At 35.0% G+C, this 25,132-nt stretch overlaps 1 protein-coding gene across 9 annotated transcripts in view; it reads left to right on the top strand.

Moving 5' to 3' along the window:
- Lcorl (ligand dependent nuclear receptor corepressor like) overlaps positions 1-25,132 on the top strand; it is a 103,214-nt gene that overhangs the window by 16,687 nt on the left and 61,395 nt on the right. For 7 of the 9 annotated variants that reach the window (XM_042674765.1, XM_042674762.1, XM_042674766.1 and 4 more), the window contains exons 2-4: positions 12,950-13,015; positions 19,204-19,283; positions 20,321-20,450. In XM_042674765.1, coding sequence (XP_042530699.1) covers positions 12,950-13,015; positions 19,204-19,283; positions 20,321-20,450 — 276 coding nt within the window. Of the gene's footprint in view, positions 1-12,949; positions 13,016-19,203; positions 19,284-20,320; positions 20,451-22,615; positions 22,663-23,479; positions 23,547-25,132 lie in introns of those variants that run through there. The other 2 variants (XM_042674768.1, XM_042674767.1) reach the window with 2 other exon arrangements.

Here is a 25,132-nt window from a genome sequence, read left to right as displayed (position 1 = left end):
ACAGACTTAAATCAATGAACCAATCAGTTGATTCACTGAAATAAGGCACAGTTTATAGCACAGTAATATACTTGTGAGTTTTGTTTTAAAAACTGATCCCTCTTGCAGGGTCCCAGTGCCTCATGCATGTAATCTCAGCTACTTAGCAGGCTGAGATCTGAAGATTACAGTTCAGTCAGCACATCAGGAAAGTGTATGAGACTCTTATCTCCAGATAACCACAAAAAGCCAGAAGTGGAACTGTAGCTAGCCTTGAGCAAAAAGGGTAGAGACAGTGCTCAGGCACTGAGTTCAAGCCCTAGAACCAGCTTGTGCAAGTGCACACACACACACACACACACACACACAACCTGATGAGTCTTGTAAAGTTATCTCCATTTGATACTGAAATAGTATTTCTCATTTGTAAAATCTTTTTTTTTTATTTCTAGACTTATCCTGAATTTGTCTTCTCTGAGATTAAGATTTTCATCATTGCTTTAACCACCAAGGCCCTTATTAACTATTATCCCTCATGTCAAATGACAATGATAGTATTTTCTACCATTTTTTCATATATATATATATATATTTTTTTTAATTTTTATTTTTTTTGTTGGTCAAGGGGCTTGAACTCTGGGCTTGGGCACTGTCCCTGTGCTCTTCAGCTCAAGGTGAGCGATCTACCACTTGAGCCACAGCACCACTTCTGGTTTTCTAGTGGTTTATCAGAGATAAGAGTCTCATGGAGTTTCTTGCCTGGGCTGGCTGAACCTCGATCCTCAGATCTCAGCCTCCTGAGTAGCTAGGATTATAGGCATGAACCACTGGCACCCAGCTTTTTCTTATATTTTCTATCAGGGTTTAGTTCTATAGTCTTGCTCATTAGACATTTCCTATACTGTTTATTGATTTTCTCTGTTGCCTTTTTTTCCTTCCTCACAAGTACACTTAAGGAATATATGAAGGGTTTATCATCTGTTTTAGTGTTCTCCAAGCATTGTCATTTGCTACAATCATTTTTCCTTTTTTTTTTTTTTTTTTTCCTGTCGTAGAGCTTGAACTCTGGGCCTGGGTGCTATCCCTCAGCTCTTCAGCTCAAAGCTAGCACTCTACCACCTGAGCCCCAGTGCCACTTTCAGTTTTCTGGTGGTTTATTGGCGATAATCTCATGACTTTCCTACCCAGGCTGGCTTTGAACCGCGATCCTCAGATTTCAATCTCCTGAGTATCTAGGATTACATACGTGAGCCACCAGTGCCCGGCTCATTTTTTCCTTTTTTGCATTTTGTTTAAGAACTCTTCTACCATGGTATTGGAAAAAACAACAACAACAACAACATTGTGTTGGAACTGGCACTGTGCCTCAAAGTTGTAGAGTGCTTGCCTTGAGTGAAAAAGCCTAAAGACAGTGCCCAGGCCCCGAGTTCAAGCCCCACAACTGATGAAATTTAAAAAAACACACACACATACAGAAAAATCATTGTGTTAAGTATGGTTGAATAGTTTATCCTGCCCTACAACCAGCTTCTCTGCTAGCTATAAAATTCAGCTACATTTTGTAGGTTGAACCACCAGACAGGTTGAGGACAGTATAAAGGTATAATATAATTTCTCTTTATTTCTTTACAAATCTGATTTATTTTTTTTTGGGGGGGGGGGGTCCGGTCTGGGCCTGAACTCTGGGCCTGGGCACTGTCCCTCAGCTCTTCAGCTCAAGGCTAGCACTCTACCACTTGAGCCATAGCGCCACTTCCGGCTTTTTTCTTTTTGCTTATGTGGTGCTGAGGAATCGAACCCAGTGCCTCAGGCATGCAAGGCAAGTGCTCTACCGCTGAGCCACCTTCCCAGCCCCAAATCTGATTTATTTTACTACTAAAATGTGCATAAAATAATACCAACCCCATTCTATTTGACAGTTGAAACTAGATAATTATTTGTCGTAAAAGGGTCGTTTTGGATACTTGGCAGCATCATTGACTTCTTCCTATTAAAAAAGGTACTGGTAGTTCTGTGTGTACACTCATGTTTCCAAATATGGAGTCTTCAAGACTTTATAATAGAGAAACTTTTCTAATAGAGGTGTCTGAAGTCCTTAAGCCATAACAGCATGTAAATCCAACACATGCTTACAGAAAGAAAGAAAGAAAGAAAGAAAGAGAGCAGTAAGATGCTACTGAGAGAGAAGTATTGGTAGCAATGAAACTAAAGAAATAGAAGTGTTAAACTAAGCAAGAAAATAGATGTAAGTGAACAGTGAGGAATTTCAGAAACCTACTTGATGTGAAGCAAAACTGTTAATAGCAAAGTTTTAAAGTTCCAGATTCAGCTGCATTCTAAAAATCATTTTGAGATTGAATGTTTTAAACCCCGAAGTGAATTTTTTCCCTTTAATATTTATTCTGAGGTTAGCTTACCAAATAAGATGGCATGTTCCTTTTCTTGTTGGAATTTGTATATCCATGTAACATTTATCAAATAAAAATGTTAAATAAGGATTTATGTTACTTTTTCCCCCATGACTGCCCTCTTGTCTTTTCTTGCTCATTAATTAACTCCCCAGTTTCTGGAATACCTAATAGCCATGTGATTACAGAATTATGCCCTACAGACTCATGAGTTGAAAATGAGGCCCTCTATGAGTAGCCCTTATTGAAAGGTAATTGGATTGTGACAGTGCTAACTTCATCAGTGAATCACTGATGAGTTAGTTCATAGCTGAATGTGTGGCTAGGAGGTAGGGCCTAGGAGGAAGTAGGTGGTGTTGCCTGTGAAGGCTTTATCTTCTCCCTGCATAGGTGTACCCTACCTTGTTTTCTTAGCTGCCATTAGTTGAGCAGCATTTTTCCATGATGTTCTGCTGGATGGAGCTGGATGGAGCTGGCTGTACATGCACTGAAACTATGAACCAAACTAAACTTTTACTTCTTTAAGTCACTTTCTCAAAACATTTTGTCATAGCAGTGAAAAATGACTAACATAGCCTGCAGATGTGCGTGAAACAAAAAAATTGATAAGTTGGAAAGAGACATGAAAATTATATAGTTTACTAGAATTATAGTTAGTACTCCAAAGGAAATAATACAAGACATTGTATAAGTAATTGCAAAGCATGAAATAATGAGTCTTGTCTAGTCTAAAATTATATTCTACTAGATGAATTTTTGTTTTGTTTTTTGTCGGTTGTGGGGCTTGAACTCTGAGCTTGGGCACTCTTCCTGAGCTCTTCAGCTAAAGGCTAGAGCTCTACCACTTGAGCCACAGTGCCACTTCCAGGTTTCTGGTAGTTTATTGGAGCTGAGTCTTACCGGCTTTCCTGCCAAGGCTTGCTTTGAACCATGATCCTCAGATCTCAGCCTCCTGATTAGCTAGGATTACGAGCATGAGCCACTGGAGCCTGGCTGAATGAAATTTTTAATTTGAGGCAGTACTTCTTAAGACAGGATTTTAAGAATGGGTAGGAGTTCTACAGATACGTTTTGAGAGTGGTTGGAGGGTAATATGGCTAAAAGACAAGTTATGTGAATATCCAAAGTGATACACAGTGGCATTTTTCAAGGATTTGAGTATTAGCAGGGTATCCATCAAGTTGTCTTCAAGTTTTATGCATTCTACTTTAGTTACCCACTGTTTGTATCTTACCATCACTTGATGTGCTTCACCTCTGTAATCATAAATACAGATAAACAAATGCATCTCTGTGTGAGCATGACAATGAGGGGAGATCACATTCAGCAAACTTAGGGCTTCAGAAATTTTATTTTTGGGTCAAAGAGTGATGTAACACAAGAAAATAAAGCTTGAATGTGGAAGTGGTTCAAATCTTTGCCTTAAACTGGTTTTTGGCCCTAGGAAAACTATAAAACATTTTTATTTTTGCCTACATGTAGTAGATCTGAAGCCTGTATTTTCCAAACCAGAAATTTAGCTGCCATTATTTAAGAAAAAAGTGGGTTTGGGTGGTGTTTTTCATCTGTTTTTTAATTTTGGTTTTGATTTGACTTGATTTCCAGCAGTATGAGACATCAAATACTAGAATTCTGCCTTATCATTTTTGACAACAGTGGATTTCCTAAGATACTCTGCTTTCAAGTATTCAAATTGAGCATATTTGTTTTTCAGTACTTGAAATGACACTTTGTGTGTTTGTGTGTGTGTGTATTTCAGTTGAGTTTAGGAAAGGGTCTCAGTAAGTGGGCAGGTTTCCGCTTACTCCATAACCCTCCCATCCCCTAGTTTGTGTCCCTAGTGATAGCAAAAATATCCAAGGCTAGATGTGCCCCCGGAATATGTCAAGAATTGTAGGGCTGGGGACAGAGTGTTGAATTTTGAACTTTATGGAGAGAACTATGGAAAGGAAACACTCAGCTATTGGTCCTATTGCTATCAGATTCTATCCAAAAATTCATTTCTGTATCAGGGAAAGAGGCTAGGTGCCTAGCTTCAATAAAATTTTGGGTTTTTGTTTTTATGTCATTGAATCTAGTCTTTGACAAGTACCGTATCCCTTTTCCCATTACTTAATAAAATCTATTACTCTGAAAGAAAACAAGACAATTCCAAGAAATGGAAACAGGAAGTTTTTCTTTTGTGGCTGTTTTTGGTTTCTTTTCCTTGACTCTTCTTTGTCCACTTATCTGTCTTTGGGAAGCTGGGGGGGGGCACAGAAATGGAGGGACAAAGGGTGAGCAAATGCAGCAGTGGTGCTACTAGACACTGTATTGAAAATGAGCTCTACAACTTGTGTGTGCGAATGGGAGGGAAAAAACTGGGAGAGAGTGAGGCAAGGAATGACATTGTCCAGAAAGAAATGTACTCTTTTCCTGACTTATGTAACTATAATCCCTCTGTATATTACCTTTAGAATAACAATAAAATTTTTTAAAGAAAATGGTAAAAAGAGACAGCTGCACAAAAGGAAATATTTATTGTAATATAGATATATTCCAAAAAACTTACATCAAAAAAATTACATGTGTTTTTGAAACATTAGAAAAATTATATTTGTATTCAGTTACAAATTAGTAGTTTTCATGGTTGTAAAAACTGTTAGGTAAGCTGAAGTAATTAATTATTAGACCTTTATTGGGAAGACAAGAAGATGTTAAGGATATTTAAAGAAATTGTAAAGCAGTAATGTCTGCCATATAGTGGTAGTATTTGCTTAAAATAGAGTCAAACAGACCAGTAGAAAGACTTAAAAACAGATGGACAAAGAAAAAGATATAATGGAACTAAAGTTACAACATTTTGTGCTCAAAATATCTCCAAGCTTGAAGAAAATATTTACAGATCATATAACTCAACAATAATAGGGTCAGCTCCATTAAACAGGCAAGCGAATACACATTTCACCACATAACATACACAAGCTTCTAGTAAGAACATGGGAGAATATTCAGCACCATTAGTCACTGAAAAATGCCATTTGCACCCCTCTAATATGGTTGTAATCAAGAAGGCAAACAACAGTAGGTAAGAATATGGCAAAATTACTGAAAAGAATATAGGATGTTGCAACCACTTTGGAAAGATACTTAGCAATCTCCCCAAATGTTACATAAAGTTTTACCATATTGCTATTTTGCCCAATAAAAATAAAAACATACACTCTACCATGATTAGAACACAAATGCTCAAAGCAGCGTTTTTCAGAGTAGCCTACCATGATTAGAACACAAATGCTCAAAGCAGCGTTTTTCAGAGTAGTCTCCAGCTGGAAAACGGAAACCACTCTCAAATTTTCATTAGATGTAAATGATAAGTATTTGCAATATTTCTATATAATGGAGTGCAATTCTGTAATTAAAAAGACTGAAATGTTGAAGGATAAACCTTAAAGACTTTACACTCCATGAAAGAAGCCAGACATAAAAGTATATATGATATGATTCAATTCATTTGTAATATCCAGAAAAGGCAAATATTTAAAAGCAAAGTGAGTGAATTTTATGGCAGTAAGTTTACTTCAAAAGGCTACTTATATTAAAAATACATACTTATACCCATTTTAGGGTCTCATGGATAATAATGACCTACCAATCAGAATGGTGCATGGGATAAAATTTATTCTGGTGTAGTGCAGTATTTATAAAAATCAGTTTTGGTGGATTACATAACTATGTGTACAAATAGACATAATTATGACTTAAAATTTTTCTTACACAAGAAAAATACATAAATCATTAAGCAAGATATAAAACACTGACACATAAACACAGTAAGCTCTGTATGAAAGAACACAGATAAAACAGTGATAGAGAAGCATTTGCAATTTATGAAGTGGCCGAAAAGGAAAGCTGAAAGTAGAATACTTGAAAATATGCTGAACCTCAGTAACAATTAAGAGAACTGCAAATTAAGATGACAGATAATTTTATATTAATGTGTTAGAGAGATATATGGTCTTTTTTTTAAACCATTTTCAAAATCCAAGTCGTTATATGGAATGATTTCAATTCAACATGTTGATTTATGACAAATATGTTGTCTTACACCGGTTTCTGATGATCAGTTGGGACAAACAGGAACTCTAACATAAGATTTTCAGTAGACCATGAAATACAATAGTTATAAAAACTGAAGTTTCACCAAGCACCAGAGGCTCACGCCTATAATCCTAGCTACCCAAGAGGCTGAGATCTGAGGATCACACTTCAATGCCAGCCCAGACCATAAAATTCATGAGACTCTTATCTCCAGTTGAGCACCAAAAAGCCAGCAGTGAAGCTGTGGCTCAAGTGGTAGAGGACTATCCTTGAGCCAAATAGCTCAGGGACAGAATGGACAACACTTGGGCCCTGTGTTCAAGCCCTAGAACCTGTATAAAATGGATGGATGGATGGATGGATGGGTGGTCAGACGGACAGACGGACGGACGCAAGCTCAGAGAGAGTACCCAGGCCTGAAGTTTAAGCCTCAAGAGCAGAATTTAAAAGAAAAAACAAAAACACAAAAACTGAACGTATTTTTTCCTCAAGGAATGATTTTCTTTCTTTTGGTGCTGGTACTGAACTTGAACTCCTGGACTCATTCTTGCTTGACTTTTTCACTTATTGTTAGTGCTTAATCATTGAAACCACTCCTCTATTTCTGGATTTTTGCTGGTTAATTGGAGATAAAAAGTCTATTTTGCCCAGGCAGGCTTCAAACCTTGATTTTCAGAACTTAGCCTCTTGAGTAGCTAGGATTGAGTATTTGTTTAGAGCTATCAATGGGAGAAATAGTTGTGAACATTGAGGTGAATATGGTCAAAGTATATTATATATATGTGTGTATTTGATTGAAATGTTCCATTAGCTTATACAATTATGTGTTAACTTTAAAAAAGGAAAAATGTACATAAATAGGATCAAGCAGAGTAATGGGAGAAACATAGAAAATGAAGATATTAGATACAAACCCAATAATAAGATAATTGCATTAAACTTAAATAGGTAAACAAAAATATCTAGCAGAGGTTTTCAGACTAGGTTATCCACAAAAAGAATAGAAATATGGATCGCAACTTTCATACTGATGCAAGAGGGACAAATAGGATAAGTATTTTCAAAGTTTACAAGAAAGAAGAGAAATAAAACTGTATAACCTAGACATAAATAAAACAAAAATAGAGGCTTCAATTCCAAATATATTAAAAGCTCTGGTAAATTATGAAGAAGAGTCAAAGGACTAAAAAAGAAATCCTGCTGTATGTAATTTAATAAGACAAGTTGTAAAGGAAAACTGAAAAGAATCTTGCCTTAAAAACAAATAATAAAACATTTTCATATACTATTAGACCAAATAGTCAAATGCAAAAATCACTGCTAGATATAAAGATGGTCATTTCATAATTTACATAAAGTTCTATTCTCCAGAGAGATATATTAATTGTGAAGTTATAGGCACTTAATTACTAGCTTCTAAACATAAAGTGTAAAAGGGTTCAGAACCTAAAAAGGAATAGACAAAAACACAATATCCTCTCTTGCATACTTTTATCAACAACTAATACAGCTAATGTACATAACAATAAGAATGCATTAGTTTGAAACACTGGACTCAACAATTTTAAGATATGCTGTGCTTTTGAGAATATGTTGAGAATTTTCAAAAATTGTCTATGTTGACCTCATAAACCACATCAGGACATCCAGCCAGATTGGTCATATTGGATATTTTTTTTTTGCTACAATGTAAAATTATTTTGGATAAACTCTCCTTATTAATCTGAAATTAAGACATACACTGCTTAATATCCTTAGGTCAAAACAAAAGTCATAATGAAAATTAGAATATTTTACATGACTTAAAGAAAATATGATACATCTGAAGTCATAGCATGAGCTTAGAGAAATTTGTGCATTTAAGTTATGTTAGAAAAGGAAGGAAGAGGGGCTGGGAAGGTGGCCCAGTGGCAGAGTGCTTGCCTTGCATGCATGAGGCTCTGGGTTCGATTCCTCAGCACCACATAAGCACAAAGAAAAAAGATGGAAGTGGCACTGTGGCTCAAGTGGTAGAGCACTAGCCTTGAGCTGAAGAGCTGAGGGACAGAGCCCAGGCCCAGAGTTCAGGCCCCACAACCAGACCTCCCCCCCAAAAAAAATCCAAAAAGAAAGAAAAGGAAGGAAGGAAGGAAGGAAATTTCCTTGATCAAAAGAAAAACACAAGAGGTAATAAATCATGAAGACTTTTCAGGTTCTGAAAATAAAATTGAAAAAGTTTTAGTATATTTGGAAAAAAATAAGAATTAATAGAAGTGTACAGCATCAGTGATGGTGCTTGGATATTAAGTACATAAAACTTTATGTGACTAAATTGGAAAATGTAAGTGGAAATTGACATATTCCCTGAATATAAGAAATAGAGTACAGTGATCTCTCGCCGATTGTAGGAGTTAGGTTCTAGAGATCCCCCACAATAGGTGAAAATACAGGAAGTAGCAGCTAGATAGCCATCCCTCCCTATATCAAGGTTCACTTACTATTGTTTAGTGTTTTTTCACCTGTCATGTAGGTCTCTGGAATGTAACTCCCATGATAGGTGAAGGATCACTATTTATGTTTTTTTTGTTTGTTTTTTTTTTTTTTTGGGTCCGGTCGTGGGGCCTGAACTCTGGGCCTGGGCGCTGTCCCTCAGCTCTTCAGCTCAAGACTAGCGCTCTACCACTTGAGCCACAGTGCCACTTCTGGCTTTTTTCTTTTTGCTTATGTGGTGCTGAGGAATCGAACCCAGGGCCTTGAGCATGCAAGGCAAAGCGCTCTACCACTAAGCCACCTTCCCAGCCCTATTTATGTATTTTTTAAAAAGAAACATGATACAATGAAACTGCAATATACTTCAATAGAATATAGGAAGTAGAATATACTTAATGAAAGTTAAATAAGGTTTATGAGTTGTAGAGACTTTAGAATGACATTAGTCCAGCTGTCTTCTAGCATTTCTGTATAAAATTCAAGAAAACGGTAGTACATTTCATAGAGAATTTCTTAGAGAGTAGAAGGAATTGTGCCATTTATTCTATTATGAACATAGTATAACATTGATACTATAAGACAGTTTCAATGGTGAACTAACTACATACTGAAAGTTTGAAGGATATTAAATGTAACCAACATGTAAAAAATATAACACAATGGGTATTAATCATGTATTAAATCTTTTAATTACCTCAATAAATTCAGAGTGTATTTGATAAAATTCCACATTTATTCATAATAAATTCCTAGCAAGCTAGAAATAGAAGGAAGTTTCCTGATGTGATAACTAATATTTATTTTAAGAGAACACAGGAAATACTACATTTAGTGATGACATTTTGAGTGCTCTCCCACTTAGATTGAGTTATAGATCAGAGATAGCCTCTTTCAATATCATTGCATAAGTACACCAAAGCGTTAAGGCCAAGAACAAGGAGAAAAAAGTTAAGTATTGAGGAAAAACAATCATAATCATGCCTGCAGATCATACATTTCTATAAATTAATCATCTTAAGGAATCTACAGAAAAATTTGTCAGTAATTTAGTGTAATTACTAGATGCACATTAATATACTAACCTCAATTTACTTTCTATAAATATGCAAAAAAAATAAAACTTTTGAGCATGTTGTCTAGGCTTGACCTTGCTTTGCATCCAAGGCCAGCTTCAGTCTCACTACCATTATGCCTCCGCCACCTTGCTGCTGAGATTGCAGGATGCCATTCGGGTCTAAGAAACAAGACTTTATTTTGGCAGTACTGGGGTTTGAACTCAGGGCCTTGCACTCAAGAGGCTTATTTGCTCTTCTGTGTTCTGTGTTTATTCCACAAACACTTTATTTAGTACCTAATGTATTTCCCAAGCACCATACAATAACTATATCATATCTAAGATATTGATTGATGCATCCTTGATCTATTAAATGAAGAAATATTATGAATCATGCCACTAGCCCTGCTTTTTGCTGGTTATTTTGGCAGTGAAGTATCACAGACGTTTCTGCTCAGGCTGGCTTCATATCCTGTGGATCCTATGGATCTTGTCAGCCTTCTCAGTTGCTAGTATTTTAGGCATGAGCCACCAGTGCTATGCCAAGAAAAAGGAAAAAAAAAAACCTTTTAACTAAAAATAAAACAACATTAACCCTACAGTTTGTAAATTGTGTGTGTGTTTGTATGTGGATATGTATGTGTGTGTGTCTATGCACGTGCATGCATGCACGCACACACACCTGCCTGAATGCCAGTCCTGGGGCTTGAACTCAGGGCCTGAGTGCTGTTCCTGTGCTTTTTTTGCTCAAGGATAATGCTGTACCAAACTTAAATTTGAGAAATAGGTATTTTTTATTTTTAGTTGTATAGCCCTATATAGAAAAAGGGCATAAATTTTGTCTAACATGCCAGAAAATCACATCCTAAAATAGTAATTTGTAGTAATATTTTGAAGCACATTGTTCACAAATTGAATTAGAATATCTTAATAATAGGACAGTTTGATCTTATTAAGCCTGGTCTTTATCCAACATGGAAGTCTTTTTTTTATCTCATTCTAATAGCCCTCTTTGGCAGCAGCTCACTCATTTTTCTTCAAGTTTTCACTTGTGCAAACTAGTACTAATTTCACCTGTGCAAACTAGTACCAATTTGTTCGATAAACACTTTATTTAACACCTAATTTATTTCCCAAGTACCATATTATGATAACTATCTTTATCAAATCTAAGATAATGATTGTAAGATGAATCCTTGAGTTATTTTTTTTGGGGGGGGGGTCCGGTCGTGGGCCTGAACTCTGGGTCTGGGCGCTGTCCCTCAGCTCTTCAGCTCAAGGCTAGGGTTCTACCACTTGAGCCAAAGCGCCACTTCCGGCTTTTTTTTTCCTGCCTATGTAGTGCTGAGGAATCGAACCCAGGGCCTCTTGCATGCAAGGCAAGGGCTCTACCACTGAGCCACCTTCCCAGCCCAATCCTTGAGTTATTAAATGAAGAAATACTATCTTATTTTTTGCTATGAAATACCATTGTTTTTAAGATGAATCTTGATTTAGAGATATTAAGTGTTTAAAAAAACTTTTATAATTTATTGAATATATTTCTTTACATATGTTTCTCATCTTTTACAATTTAAGAATATCACCAAGAAAAATCTACTTTCTTTATCTACCATTACTCTTCCCAGCCCACCTTTGGTAGTTTTCTTCCACACAAGCTTTCATTGGTTCCTTTTTCTGGTTCACCAATACTTTTATTATCCTGGCCTTCCCCAGGCCTTAGGATTCCTTTTAGTTTGTTTATTAAGTTCCTTGAAAATGAACATGAATAGAGACTTCAAAAAAGCAAAATGTAAAATCTTAAAGTTAGTATATTAGAAATGAGAATATTTGCAAAACATTAAACTAGGATTTTATTAGATAAAATTTTCATTGAGTTTATCCTTAAAGGTTAAAGCAGTCCATAGCAATGAACAAATTCTGTGTCTTAATTTTTAAAGTAATTTTAAAGTACATTTTTCACAGCAGTGGTTTGTACCCATAAACATTCACTTATTCTTGTCAATTAAAGATGCTATATTTTTTAAAAGTATGCTAATACATGTCATCTACAAGAAACTTTCCTTCTTCACAAGATTACTATATAACAGATCTGTTTATAATATATTCATGCATCATTTAATAGCACAATCCATTCCGAGAAATGTGTTAGGTGATTTATATCATTGTGTGAACAAACGTAGAATGTACTTGCACAAAGCCAAAGGTATAGCCTATGAGTCTCAGGCCTAAACCTGTACAGCATTTTACTATACTGAATGCTGCAGGCTTTTTTTTTTTTTTATGTGCCATTCCTGGGGCTTGAACTCTGGGCCTGGCCACTGTCCCTGAGCTCTTTGGCTCAAGGCAAGCGCTGTACCACTTGAGCCACAGTGCCACTTCCAGGTGGTTATTTGGAGATAAGTGTCTCATGAACTTTCCTGCCTGGGCTATCTTTGAACCAGGATCCTCAGATCTCAGCCTCCTGAGTAGCTAGGATTATAGGTATGAGCCACCAGCACCCAGCACTGTAGGCAGTTTTAACACAATGATAAGTATTTGTATAAGTATTGAAATTTAGAAAAGGTAAAATAATAAGTTCTGCTTAATTTCTCAGCTCCATAACAGTGTTATGGGACCACCATCCTGCATGTGTTCTTTGACCCAAATGGTACATGGTGTGCAAACGTATTTTAATGAAGGAATATTTTAAGTGACATAGATGTTTTAAAGTGACATCGATTTTTTAATTACTATGTATATTTTCATTTGAATATTTTATAATTTCTTTATACCTATGATTTTTGATATTGTATAGCTGTTTTATTATATATTATCTAGTTCAATTTAATTAAACTAGGGGCAAAACAGCACTAATAATAGTATTTTGAATTATTTCCTGGTTGATATGAAATTTTTATTCTGATAAAAATGGAACTTTTCCAGTACTTAGTACTCCTTTCTGTCTTTAAAAACACAGGTTTTGAGAGTATCTTAGAAGGGCTTTATGGACCACGGCTACGAAGAGACCTCAGTTTATTTGAAGGTAATTTAAAATTTTTTATTTTAAAGTTTTAATATCCTGTCCCATTTAACAAATGAAAAATGGTTGTTCTATGAAATTTGGTCTTTTACTTAGAAAATGCTTTTAAATGAATACAATCAAAATATTCTGTACCTACCCATTTTTAAAATACCACAATAAATTTTAAAAAAAAAATTGTGTTTTGGATCCGGTCGTGGGGCCTGAACTCTGGGCCTGGGCGCTGTCCCTCAGCTCTTCAGCTCAAGGCTAGCGCTCTACCACTTGAGCCATAGCGCCACTTCCGGCTTTTTTCTTTTTGCTTATGTGGTGCTGAGGAATCAAACCCAGGGCCTCAGGCATGCAAGGCAAGCGCTCTACCACTGAGCCATCTTCCCAGCCCCAATAAATCAAAATTTAAAGTTAGTATAATTTTATTTTTATTCTGTAGACTAAAAGTTCTGTCTTATTTTTATACAGTATTTAAATAAATCAATTATGCAAATGTGTCTCAATTTAATTATACTAATCATATTTAATTATTTAAACTGAATTAAATAAGTGCTGAATTAAATGTCTTCCAAAAATCTTTTTTATATTCATATACTTTTATTCTTTTAGTGAAACACTGAAAATGTACTCCCTCCAAATTTTTATTGTTTTATACTTTCTAGTCTTTCTTTTTTGTTTATGTGTGAAACAGTTGTGGATAGAAGACCCTATTTTTCAGTGGACTTATAGAATTGGTTTTCCTTAACTGTTGTGACTAGGACTCTTTTCCTAATACATGCAGAGCTGGAATTGCTCTTTTTTTTAAGGGTATAAAATTTTTATTAAAGAATATTGATTAAAAGTGAGGCCTTTTTTTTTCTTCTGAGTTTTGGAAAGTTAAACTTATTAAGGCAATGCAATTTTATGTTTATGTCTATAAACATAACTCTGCTAGAATAGGTTTGGGCCAATATTAAACCACTGGTCAAGGTAAAGGCTCCTGAAAATATAATATTGGTATTAATGATATTGATGACTAGTAACAGAATTTAAACTTAATACATTTCGTATTGGGTCTCACTTGCCTTTGATTTTATTTTCACCTGTTACATCTAAAAGATATTCTTAAGTATTTACTTCATCTTATGGTTCCCATTTTGTTTTAAATTTGTTCTTAATCCATACTGATAGATTTTTTTCTCCTGTGTGCCAAAAATTATAATCATTTACTTTTATTGTCTATGCACTAAGATTTCCTTAATGTTTTATATAATTTTAAAAAATTGAGTACAGTATGTTACTTAGGATCAGATTATGCTCCCAAAGTATTTCAATGTATTCCAATTTAAGTTTGCCACCAAATAGAAAATATCTAAAAATCTAATGTTTGTCAAGACTAGGTTGGTAAAATTCAGGCTCCCATGAATTACTAGGATAGTCTTCCTAAGATAAATTGATCAATATGTGTAAAGCCAAAACACACACAGCTAACAACACAGTGGTTTTACTGTACATTATAGTCCTTTTAAGATTATTCTTTTGGCTGGGAAGGTGGCTCAGTGGTAGAGTGCTTGCCTTGCATGCCTGAGGCCCTGGGTTCGATTCCTCAGCACCACATAAGCAAAAAGGAAAAAGCCGGAAGTGGCGCTATGGCTCAAGTAGTAGAGCGCTAGCCTTGAGCTGAAGAGCTGAGGGACAGCGCCCAGGCCCAGAGTTCAAGGCCCCACGACCAGACCCCCCCCCCCAAAAAAAAGATTATTCTTTTTTAATTTGCTAATTATTTTAAAATAGGGTGTGTTCAGTAAAGTATTTTATATCTGTAGTTGGGATGTATTCATCTATTCAAAGTTGTGTTGTAGATTTTGTTAATGATCCGGAAATAGAGTCAATTTAAAGAAAATGAAATGAAGGGGTGTGTGTGTGTGTGTGTGTGTGTGTGTGTGTGTGTGTGTGTGTATGACACACACATATATATATAAACATATACATGTATGTCATATCCTAATTCATTTTATTTGTATTTGAAAGGGGAAATGATCAGGTTATTTCAGTGATATTGAACTAGTAATATTGAACTATAATATATAATAATAGAATAGTATGAGCATTAATGAATTTTCTCCAGTTTTATAAAATTACCAAAACACAAAGGGAATTTTTTTTTTTTGTCTGCCGTGGGGCTTGAACTCTGGGCCTGGGCGCTGTCCCTCAGCTCTTCAGCTCAAGGCGAGCGCTCTACCACTTGAGCTACAGCGCCACTTCCGGTTTTCTGGTGGTTTATTGGAGATAGGAGTCTCACGGTCTCTCCTGCCCGGGCTGGCTTTGAACCGCGATCCTCAGATCTCAGCCTCCTGAGTAGCTAGGATTACAGGCGTGAGCCACCAGCGCCCGGCTCACAAAGGGAATTTTATTGGAGATCTCAAACTTAAAATCCTGTTATTCATATAACTTTGTATTCTCTTAAACCTTAGGATGGGAATGATATCTTACTGGTGCATATGTAAACACACAATTTTTCACTATCCCTTGAAATTTATATAGTTCCTGTGGATTATTCTAGATAATAGATCAAAAGCTTTAAGGTTTTTGTTTTTTTAACCATGACATGAGTCATGTTATACAATTTTGCATTTGTAACTAGCACTATAAAGTTTTTCAATAACTGTACCACTGTACTATAACCTAAGCTGAAAAATTATTTTAATTGTATTGTCTATCTTTGACATTCTTTCTCCATAATTCTTGTTTGTGATCTCCATAAAATATATAGCTTATTAATTTCCTTCTTTTGCTTTTTACTGTCATTTGATTTGGGAAACTAATTTATGTCCTAGTAACAATGTATACTAGAAAGAATTAAAACATTTAGAATAAAATGAAAGTAGCATCTTTTGAATTTCAGTGTCTTCGTTTTTAAATTTATTTATTTATTTATTTATTTTTGTGTGGGTCATAGGGCTTGAATTCTGGGTCTGGGTGCTGTCCCTCAGCTCTTCAGCTCAAGGCAAGCACTCTATGGCTTGGGCCACAGCGCCACTTCCCGTTTTCTAGTGGTTTATTGGAGATAAGAGTCTTGTCCCGGGCTGGCTTTGAACTGGTATCCTCAGATCTCAGCCTCCTGAGTAGCTAGGATTACAGGCGTGAGCCACCGGTGCCCGGCCTTAGATTTTTCTAAGCAAACAAATTTGCTTTTTCAAATGAGAATGCTGAACCCTATAGAAGTTTATTTGCCAGTGGTCACATAGGATTAGTAGAGAACTCCCTGCTTTAGAACTAAGGTTCTTTGATTTCAAAGTCCATTAACTTTGGAGATAGATTCGATAAAATAATTGGAACTAGACTTTAAGTATAAGAGTATAATAGTGGAAACCTTGACCTATGTCAATCATTTACTACCAGTTTTTGTTACAACATTTCCTTTTCCTTATAAGTCTGTTATTGTAGGGTGCATTATTTAACCAGTCTTAAGCTTCTACCTTATTAATTAATTTCAAAAAGGAAGATAGTTTGTTTTTGAGAGGAACATCTGATTCAGTGTCAGATGTTGAAAATAAAGTATGCATTTTTTAATGAACTGGAAAGATAATCTTAGGAAAAGGAGAAATCTGATATGTAGTTGATTTTTCAAAATCTGCTTTCCCATGTAGAAAAAGTAATACCCCATCATCTTTTAGGGCTCAAAAGTTACAGAGTAATCATTAAATATTTTTAAAGTAATCTTCAAAATACTGAATTTGAGACCTTTTCTGTATTTCATTATTCGATGCTGTTTATCTGTGTAGGCATTTATTTCAGTTATTTTTTTTCCTTGGAGAATTCCTACTAAATTAGCTAAAGTAAATGACACACTCTTAGCATGCCTTGGTTTTTTCTTAAAACTGGTAATTGTCTTAATCTAAATTTACTATCCTTGTATCAGTATATTTATTATTGAAATTTCAGGCTGCCAAGTAGTCTTAAAAAATCTTAGTGCTGTATTTCTTTTATGAAGCCATGATTGAGGGGAAAAAAAGAAAATAGTAAGATTTCTTTGACCCAGCTGGGAAACAGTACCTCATGCCTGTAATCCTAGCCACTCTGAACACTAAGATCAGGAAGATCATAGTTCAATGCCAACCCCAAGAAAAATAGTTTATAAGACCTCAGATTAACAGAAAATAGACGTAGTGGTGCAGACTGATCATGCCACTGTAACAGGAAACCTAAATAGGAGGATTATGGTTCAGGCCTTTGCTAGGCAAAATGTGAGACCATATCTCAGAAATAAAGAAAAAGGGCTTGAGACATGGATCACATGCTTTAAGACAGGTGATCAGAACCCAGTACTGTCTCTTCCACCAAATAAAATTTCTTGACTTATAAAAATTATTTTTTGCTTAGCATATAAGTATTGATTTTGCTACCAGAATACTGCATGACAAATAGCTTCAAAATCTATAGCAGACTGATAAATAAATCTGAGTCCTGTGGACTTTAGGGTATGGATAGTGATCATGTCTTCTCCATGTAACTCCAGGTCCCAGACTACTCTATTTGGGACAAGATTTGTTGAATGGTGGAAGATCAAGAGGACTACGGGAAATTGAATGCCTATTTTAAAGCCTCAGCTTTAGAATGATACGTTGTCATTTCTTCCTCATTTATTTATTGGTTGGAAAGCTCAGCTTTCCTAGTAAGAGACACTGCATGATCTTGTATTCAAGAACATACATATGTGATGATTGTCTCCGATCAAGAAGATGAAAATTAGTTGATCGCTGGTAGCTCACTCCTGTAATCCTAGCCTCTCAGGAAGCTAAGATTTGAGGATCATGGTTTTAGCCACCTTGGACAGGAAAGTCTTTGAGACTGCAGTTAACCACCAGAAAACCAGAAGTGGCACTGTGGCTCAAAGCTGTAGAGCACTAGCCTTGAGCAGAAAAGCTCAGAGACAGTGCCCAGGCCCTGAGTTCAAAACTCACAACCAAAACAAAACAACAACACATTTTCATTTGACCTAAAAAGATGTAGCCTATTTTTGCATACACGGTAATTAAAACTTTTGGCTTAAAAATAGTGTGACCATCAGTGGTTTTTCAAATATTTCAAGTTTAGTTGTCTTTCTATTAAATGCACATTATCTTATGTTCTCATTTTCAGTGCCTTCCAGATTCGTGTAAATAGTAGTGATAACTGTTTTACTATTGTTATAATCTAACCAGATTCTGTGATCTTCTGTCTCTGCATTTGGGTTACTGGGGGAGGGTTCTAGGAGATGACTCTAGCCAATATTTTTTATTCATTATCATTCTAAGAAAAGTAAGCTTTATTTTCTGTGTATTCTAATACAGACTTGCATTCAACTTGTTTTTACAAAGCATGTGAGAAAATATATGTGGCCATCCAGCATTTTTCAAATTAGTTACCAAGTCCTCCTCAGAGGACAAATGTTTTGTGACTGAATGTATTCCTAAATGTATTTAGGAAAAAAAATTAGAGGTTTGTTGTGCTCCAGGCTTTAATTTTGAAAATCAGTATTTTGAAATATAGTTGAGAATTACAGCTTTAAGATACCCTCTGCAGAAATGTTTTTTTTTCTAGAAACTTTCTAATACAATTAAAACATTGTATTATTAAAAAAAATAGTCTTCTGAGAAAAAAAATCTATGTTTTGTACTGAATATATATTTGTTTTCCTAATTTCTGCTTTCTAGTAGCAAAGCCACTGACAATAAATACTTGATCTGATTTTTGATCTATGGATTCTTGCTTATTTTCTTAAGGCGTATCCCATGTTCTCACTTCTATGGATTTTGGTGCTGAGGTCTTTTTATGCTTTATTTTATTTTCATGATGTGCAAAATTCTCTTCCTCCTTATAACTTCTTCCTTCAGATTTTTTCATTTGGAAAATAAAAATAATATACAGTGATAAATTGAATCTTTCAGGCCAAGTAATAGTAAAAGCTTGTTGTTTGAAAACTTAATTTATTACTAACTCATTATTCTTGCTACTTTTTTCACGTAACAGTGTAAGATTACTCTTCCTAAGGCCTTCTCTGTTCATGTCTTTCTACATGTGATCAGTTAACTCCAAAGTCTTCCCTCTTACTATTATTAAATATTTTGTGTTTTCCTTTTTGTTTTTCTTACCCTTTTCTTTTGGTATTGCTGAAGAAAGCAATAATTGTATTGGTTTTAACAAAGCTAAATCTTTAACGACTATTTTTCCCTCTTTTAAAGACTGTGAACCAGAAGAGCTGACTGACTGGTCTATGGATGAAAAATGTTCATTTTGCAACTTACAGAGAGAAGCAGTCAGTGTAAGTTTTAATTCCATGAAATTATTTTAAACTAACTGCACAATTGTTACAGTTCTGTTTTTTCAAAACTCAACTTTTTTTCACTCATTCTACATTTGTTTCCCTTTTACTCCCCCCCCCCCCCCCCGAATCATTAAATTTACTTTTAGACTAGTTTGGTATTTCACTTCCCAGAGTTTATCTTAGAGGCTTACTTTGGTCTGAGGTAACTTTATAACCTGATTTCTCAGGATAATATGCCACTATTTTTTTTTTAGCCCTTTGCTGAAGTGTTTTGGCTACCAAATAGTTACTGTGCAAATTAAGTATGTATGTGTATCTACATACTGTCTATACATATGGGTCATGAATTTGTGTATCTAGCATCTTATATGGTAGGAAATATGGATTCTTTATATGCTATTGTGAGAAGAGCTAAGAAATAGAATTTCAAAATCCATACAGCTTTTGTTCAGACTAATGGCTCTATATATCCACTTTATAGTTAAAACTCTGGTAAGAGATTATGTTACTGGCATATCATATAATGAATTCATTCAGCAGTACATCTTATATTTTAATTCTCCTTTTTTAATACATTAAAAAAAAGTGTCATTTTGCTAAATCATTAAAGCCTATTTTGGTGCTCCCTGTTATAGCTTCTTTTTGTATGTATTTACCAGTCTTGGGGCTTGAACTCAAGGCCTGAATACTGTTGTTGAGCTTTTTTGCTCAAGGCCAGCACTCTACCACTTGAGTCACAGCTCCACTTCTGGCTTTTTATGGTTAACTGAAGGTAAGAGTCTCATAGACTTTCCTACCCGGTCTGGATTTGAACTGCAATCCCCAGTGCTCAGTCTCCTCAGTTGCTAGGATTACAAGCATGAGCCATCAGTACCCAGGACAAAATTTCTTTTTTCATGAACTCTTGTCCCCAATATTTTGTTCCTTTAATAGAATTTTCTCTTTTTCAAACAGGAAACTTTTTTTAAACTTGACATTAATGGAATTAATGGAATTCCTTATTTAAAAAGTGATTTTTTTAAAAATGATTTCAGGATTGTATGCCATCACTGGATTCTTCACAGTCAACACCAACGGAGGAGCTATCATCTCAGGACCAGTCCAACACTGATAAGATTGAATGCCAAGCAGAAAGTTACCTAAATGCACTCTTTCGAAAGAAAGGTAATATTTCTATGCTTTGTCATTTCAATTTTGTAGTAGAAATCTGAAGTGTTTGCATTTTTCTTGTGAAATTTTTTTTCTAACCCCTACTTTATTAATTCTTCTTACTTCTCATATTTTTAGGGCTAGCTGGAGTCTTGGTCACTCTTGTGTTAGTCTTGTAATTAGACAGTTCCTTTTGATATCCTATTTTCAGATTTTTCCCTAACTATACCCAAATAGTTTCTTTCTCTTCTAGAGACAATTTTAAAAAATTGTTTCTGGCTTTGTTTATTTTATTGCTGTTTTAAGGACTTCAGAAGTTGTTGGATATTTAATAAGATATGGATGAATTGTATTAGTATCCCTACTAATATATTTAAATCTCTTATTAGCCAGGTTTGGAGTGTGTTTGCTGACATGTAACTCCACTCTTTATTTGTTAGGTTGTCTGTACATACTTGATAATTTGTAAGTCTGTTCTTTTTTTACTCATATGTCTAAACTATTCAAACCAAATAGGTCTTGTTTTACTTACTATCTTACTTGACACACATTTGTCAATCAGAAGTATTTTTTATCTTATGGGGAAAATAAAGAAATATAGACTCTTGCTTGACTTTGGCCATTCCTGTGGTAGCACTTTACAATTTCTCTTCTATTTGAACTTTTGGAATAAGTATTTATTTTCTATTCTGTCATTCAGCTCTAGAGATTTTCATGTAGGTGTTGACTTTCTTTTACCACTCTTTTCAGTTAAGTATCATTAAACTTTCCATTAAATTGATAACTTCAATGTCATAATCAATAATGTTAAAAAATATTGTTTACCTATGAGCCAAGCATAATGGGGTTAAGCCTGTAATACTAGCTACATGGGAGGCCTTGTGGTTTGAGGCCATCCCAGTCCTAAAAGTTCAAGAGACTACATCTTAACCAATTGCTAGGTATGATGGCACGCACTGTCATTCTAAAAAGAAGGACAATGGCTGGATTCAGTGGCAACCTGGAAGTACAAATAGGAAGATTGCAGTCCAGGCTGGCCTGGGCATAAAAAATATAAAGGAGTGTCTCAAGTGCTAGAATGCCTGCTTGGCAAACACAAGGCTCTGATTTCAAACTCCAGTAACACTAAAAGAATCATAAATTCTAGACCTATCAGAAGAGAGTCTTGTTTAATATTAAGTGTAGAGGTTCCTTAGTTGGTTGAAATATGAGTACTGATTGGTAAAGTTTAAAGTCCTAAAGTTATAAACTTTTTTTTTCTTGGTCAGTCGTGGGGCTTGAACTCTGGGCCTGGGTGCTGTGTCTCTTAGCTCTTCAGCTCAAGGCGAGCACTCTACCACTTGCGCTACAGTGCCACTTCTGGTTTTCTAGTGGTTTATTGGAGATAGGAGTCTCACGGTCTTTCCTGCCCAGGCTGGCTTTGAACCATGATCCTCAGATCTCAGCCTCCTGAGTAGCTAGTATTACAGGTGTGAGCCACTGGCACCCGTGAGCACAGCAAACTAAAAACCTTTTCCTATGTGTTAAGTACTTAGTGTTGGAGAATTTGCATTATACAAATTTATCGATGAGGTGCCAGTGGCTCACACCTACAATCCTAGTTACTTGGGAAACAGATTGGGTGGTTGTGGTTCAAGAGCCTAGGCATATATAAAGACTCTTTCACAACCAGTAGCTAGGTATGGTGGTACACAGCTGTTATCCCAAATTCATGGGAAGCTGAGATTGGAGGATCTTAAATCCAGGCTAGCCTGGTTTTGTTTGTGATGTTCCAGTTCAATGGAAAGAAGCTGGGTATGATGGTGCCGGCCTGTGATCCCATCAATAATAGGAAGCCTAAAATATGTAGATCATGGTCTAGGTGTGACCTAACAGGAACCACTGTAAAAATATTTTATACCCTTTCTTAAAGAATTCTATAATGTTTTAATTTAGAAAATTTAGTATTGTGCTGAATATTATCAACATACTTTATTATCATGTTTATATCACTAGGAGATCTAAAGGAAATTAAAAACACATTTTTCTTTATGGTTCACTAGTTAATCTTTTCCTTTGTGTCATTTGTAATAGTAAATAGAATTATCAACAGTAATGACCTTGAATTTTAATAGTATGGAGATTACCTGTGCTCCATTGCCCTATTAAGAGTAATCAGTAAAAACTTGGTACTATTTCAGCTAATTCAAGCATCTGGGTCTCCAAGAGGTCGCCTACCAATGGTTGGGTGAGTGTTCTTGGATATTTAGTGACCTCTCCGTTTGGGAATTTCTTGGTCTTCTTCAAGATTCTCTGAAATATTGCACAGTTTTAAAATTAAAGATTCTTATTTGTGTTTTTGCTTTATTTCAGGTCTTACCTTTCTTGATTCCTTTATGTGTAGACCATCATTACTTTATGGATTTAAACATGAGCTTTTCTGTTTGTTTATTTTTTTGTCATTTGTGTTGTTTCCATCAATAGAATCATTTTAGAGATTTCCAATATGCTCTGATCAAGAGGAATGTACGAAATAACAGTTTTTGAAATGGTCTTAACTCCATTAAATAGTTGGTTTTTTGAGTTTACTATTAACTCTTTTTTGAAGGAGATGTGTGTGTATGTATATATGTGTTGTATGTGTGTATGTATATATATGTGTATACACACACACACACACACACACACATACACGCACACACACACATCCTCCCCCCAATCCTGGGGCTTGAGCTCAGGGCACTCTCCCTCACCTTCTTTTGCTCAAGGCTAGCATTCTATCACTTGAGCCACAGTGCTACTTCTAGCTTTTCCTGTTTATGTTGTACTGAGGAATCGAATCTAGGGCTTCATGCATGCTAGGCTAGCACCCTACCAGTAAGCCACATTCCCAGACCAAGAAATATATTTTTAAAGACAAAAAAAAGTTTTTGATGTAGCAGATAAAAGTTGATGAAACATCTTGTTAGTTAAGCTTTGTTTTTGAAATTTTATCGAACTTAACCATTTTTTAGAAATCTGGATATTGGTAGTATTCATATTGTTTTAAATGTTTCTTATTTTAGTGAACTGATGATAGATACAGCTGATCATCTTGCCAAAAATAAAGAATTCCTGTAATATCTTATTGTAAGTTGTTTAATATGTATCCTAATTTAAAAGTTGAATGTTGCTAATGACAAATATAAACTGTTGATATTGATGAACTGATGATATTGATGTCATCCATTATGAATGAACACATGACTTAATTCTAAAACCATATTAAGAAGTAGACACTGTTACTATTGTGTTAATAGGTAGGGACAGTAAAGCTCAACAAAGATAAATAATGTCATTTTTTGTTTCTTCTTTTGTGTTGGCTTAGTTCCTTTATAATAGTCAATTATAGGCTATAGGATAGTATATAATAACATCTTACAGGAATTCCACTGCACCTTCTGAGGAATGAAGAAAACTTACTACTTCAACTAAATATAGCTCAGAGAATCCCTTGTAATTAAAAGCAAGTAAAAATAAACTTGCTCAGAATTGAACACATCAAATGGAGAGAAATATTATTATAGTACAAAGGTAAATTTTGAACTAGTTTTGTATACTATTTCAAAAATCTTTCAAAATTTATTGTAGAGAGGTGGTTTTTATCTTTGTTTCCACAAAGATTTTTATAGATTTAATGCAGTTATTTGAAAGCTATTTTTAGCCAATCTTTTCCTTTAAAATTCATAGCCAGACTTTACACAGTTTTCCATATTCCCTTTTTTAAAACCTTTTCTATTCAAATTCTTACTGTTTAAACTTTATATTATAAAACGAAATAAACACTAACTCAGTTTACGAGCTAATTGGATTATGATCCATGATAAGTCATTTCATTTCTTAGAAATGATTACTTAGCATTTTCATGTGCATAGATTGCTTTTCTCTAAATATAGGCATCTTTGAGTCATTATGTAAATTTGATAGGAATCTTTTAGGCCTTTTTGTTTCCTTCCACATGTTCCTTTGTGGTCATACTCTGTGGTCACACTGGAATTTCTCCATGTACCTTGCCCTTTACCTCTCAGGGCACTGTATGTTAGTATTATAAAATAATCCACACACTACTATCAGCTGCATTGAGATATGCTCGAGAACATTTTCATCTTGTTTTTTACCATATGTCTATATAATGTTAGTCGTATTTTAAGAATATATTTTTAATCAGAAAGAGATCTAAGACTCACATTTCTGGTAAGATCATTCTTAACTTGAAACAATTTAAAGAAACTACTAAGCCATCCAAAATTTTCAACTTTTTGCCTTTTTCTTTTTTCTTTCTTCTTTTGTCTTTTTCAGCATCTTGCAATGTAGCTCAATTCCCTTGGTCTCTTCTCGTAATGTTCCCTTTATTGTTGTTATTGAAACCTATATATTTATAGCAGGCACTTTCATAAAGCCTTTTAACTTACTAGTTTTTAACTGCTTGCCTTGTGTAACACAAATTTGTCATTTACTAATTCACTCAACAAAGAGTTACTAAACTCTTACTACAAACCAGATTGAAACTGTGTTCAACTCTCACGCATACGCTAGATATGTAGTACTATAGAGAGATACATGCTGTGAGACAAATATGAGAGGAGTATAGAAAATTTCAGAACAGAGACAATTTTGTAAACCATAGTTGGTGACTGATGTAAAAAAATGTTTTCAAGCAATAAATTCTGTAAAGAGAT

This window comes from Dipodomys spectabilis, unplaced genomic scaffold, assembly GCF_019054845.1.
Source record: "Dipodomys spectabilis isolate Male_0828 unplaced genomic scaffold, ASM1905484v1 ptg000021l, whole genome shotgun sequence".
NCBI classification, from domain to species: Eukaryota; Metazoa; Chordata; class Mammalia; order Rodentia; family Heteromyidae; genus Dipodomys; species Dipodomys spectabilis.
The sequence above is the reverse complement of the archived record's forward strand: the minus strand, read 5'-3'. Positions and strand labels throughout refer to the sequence as shown.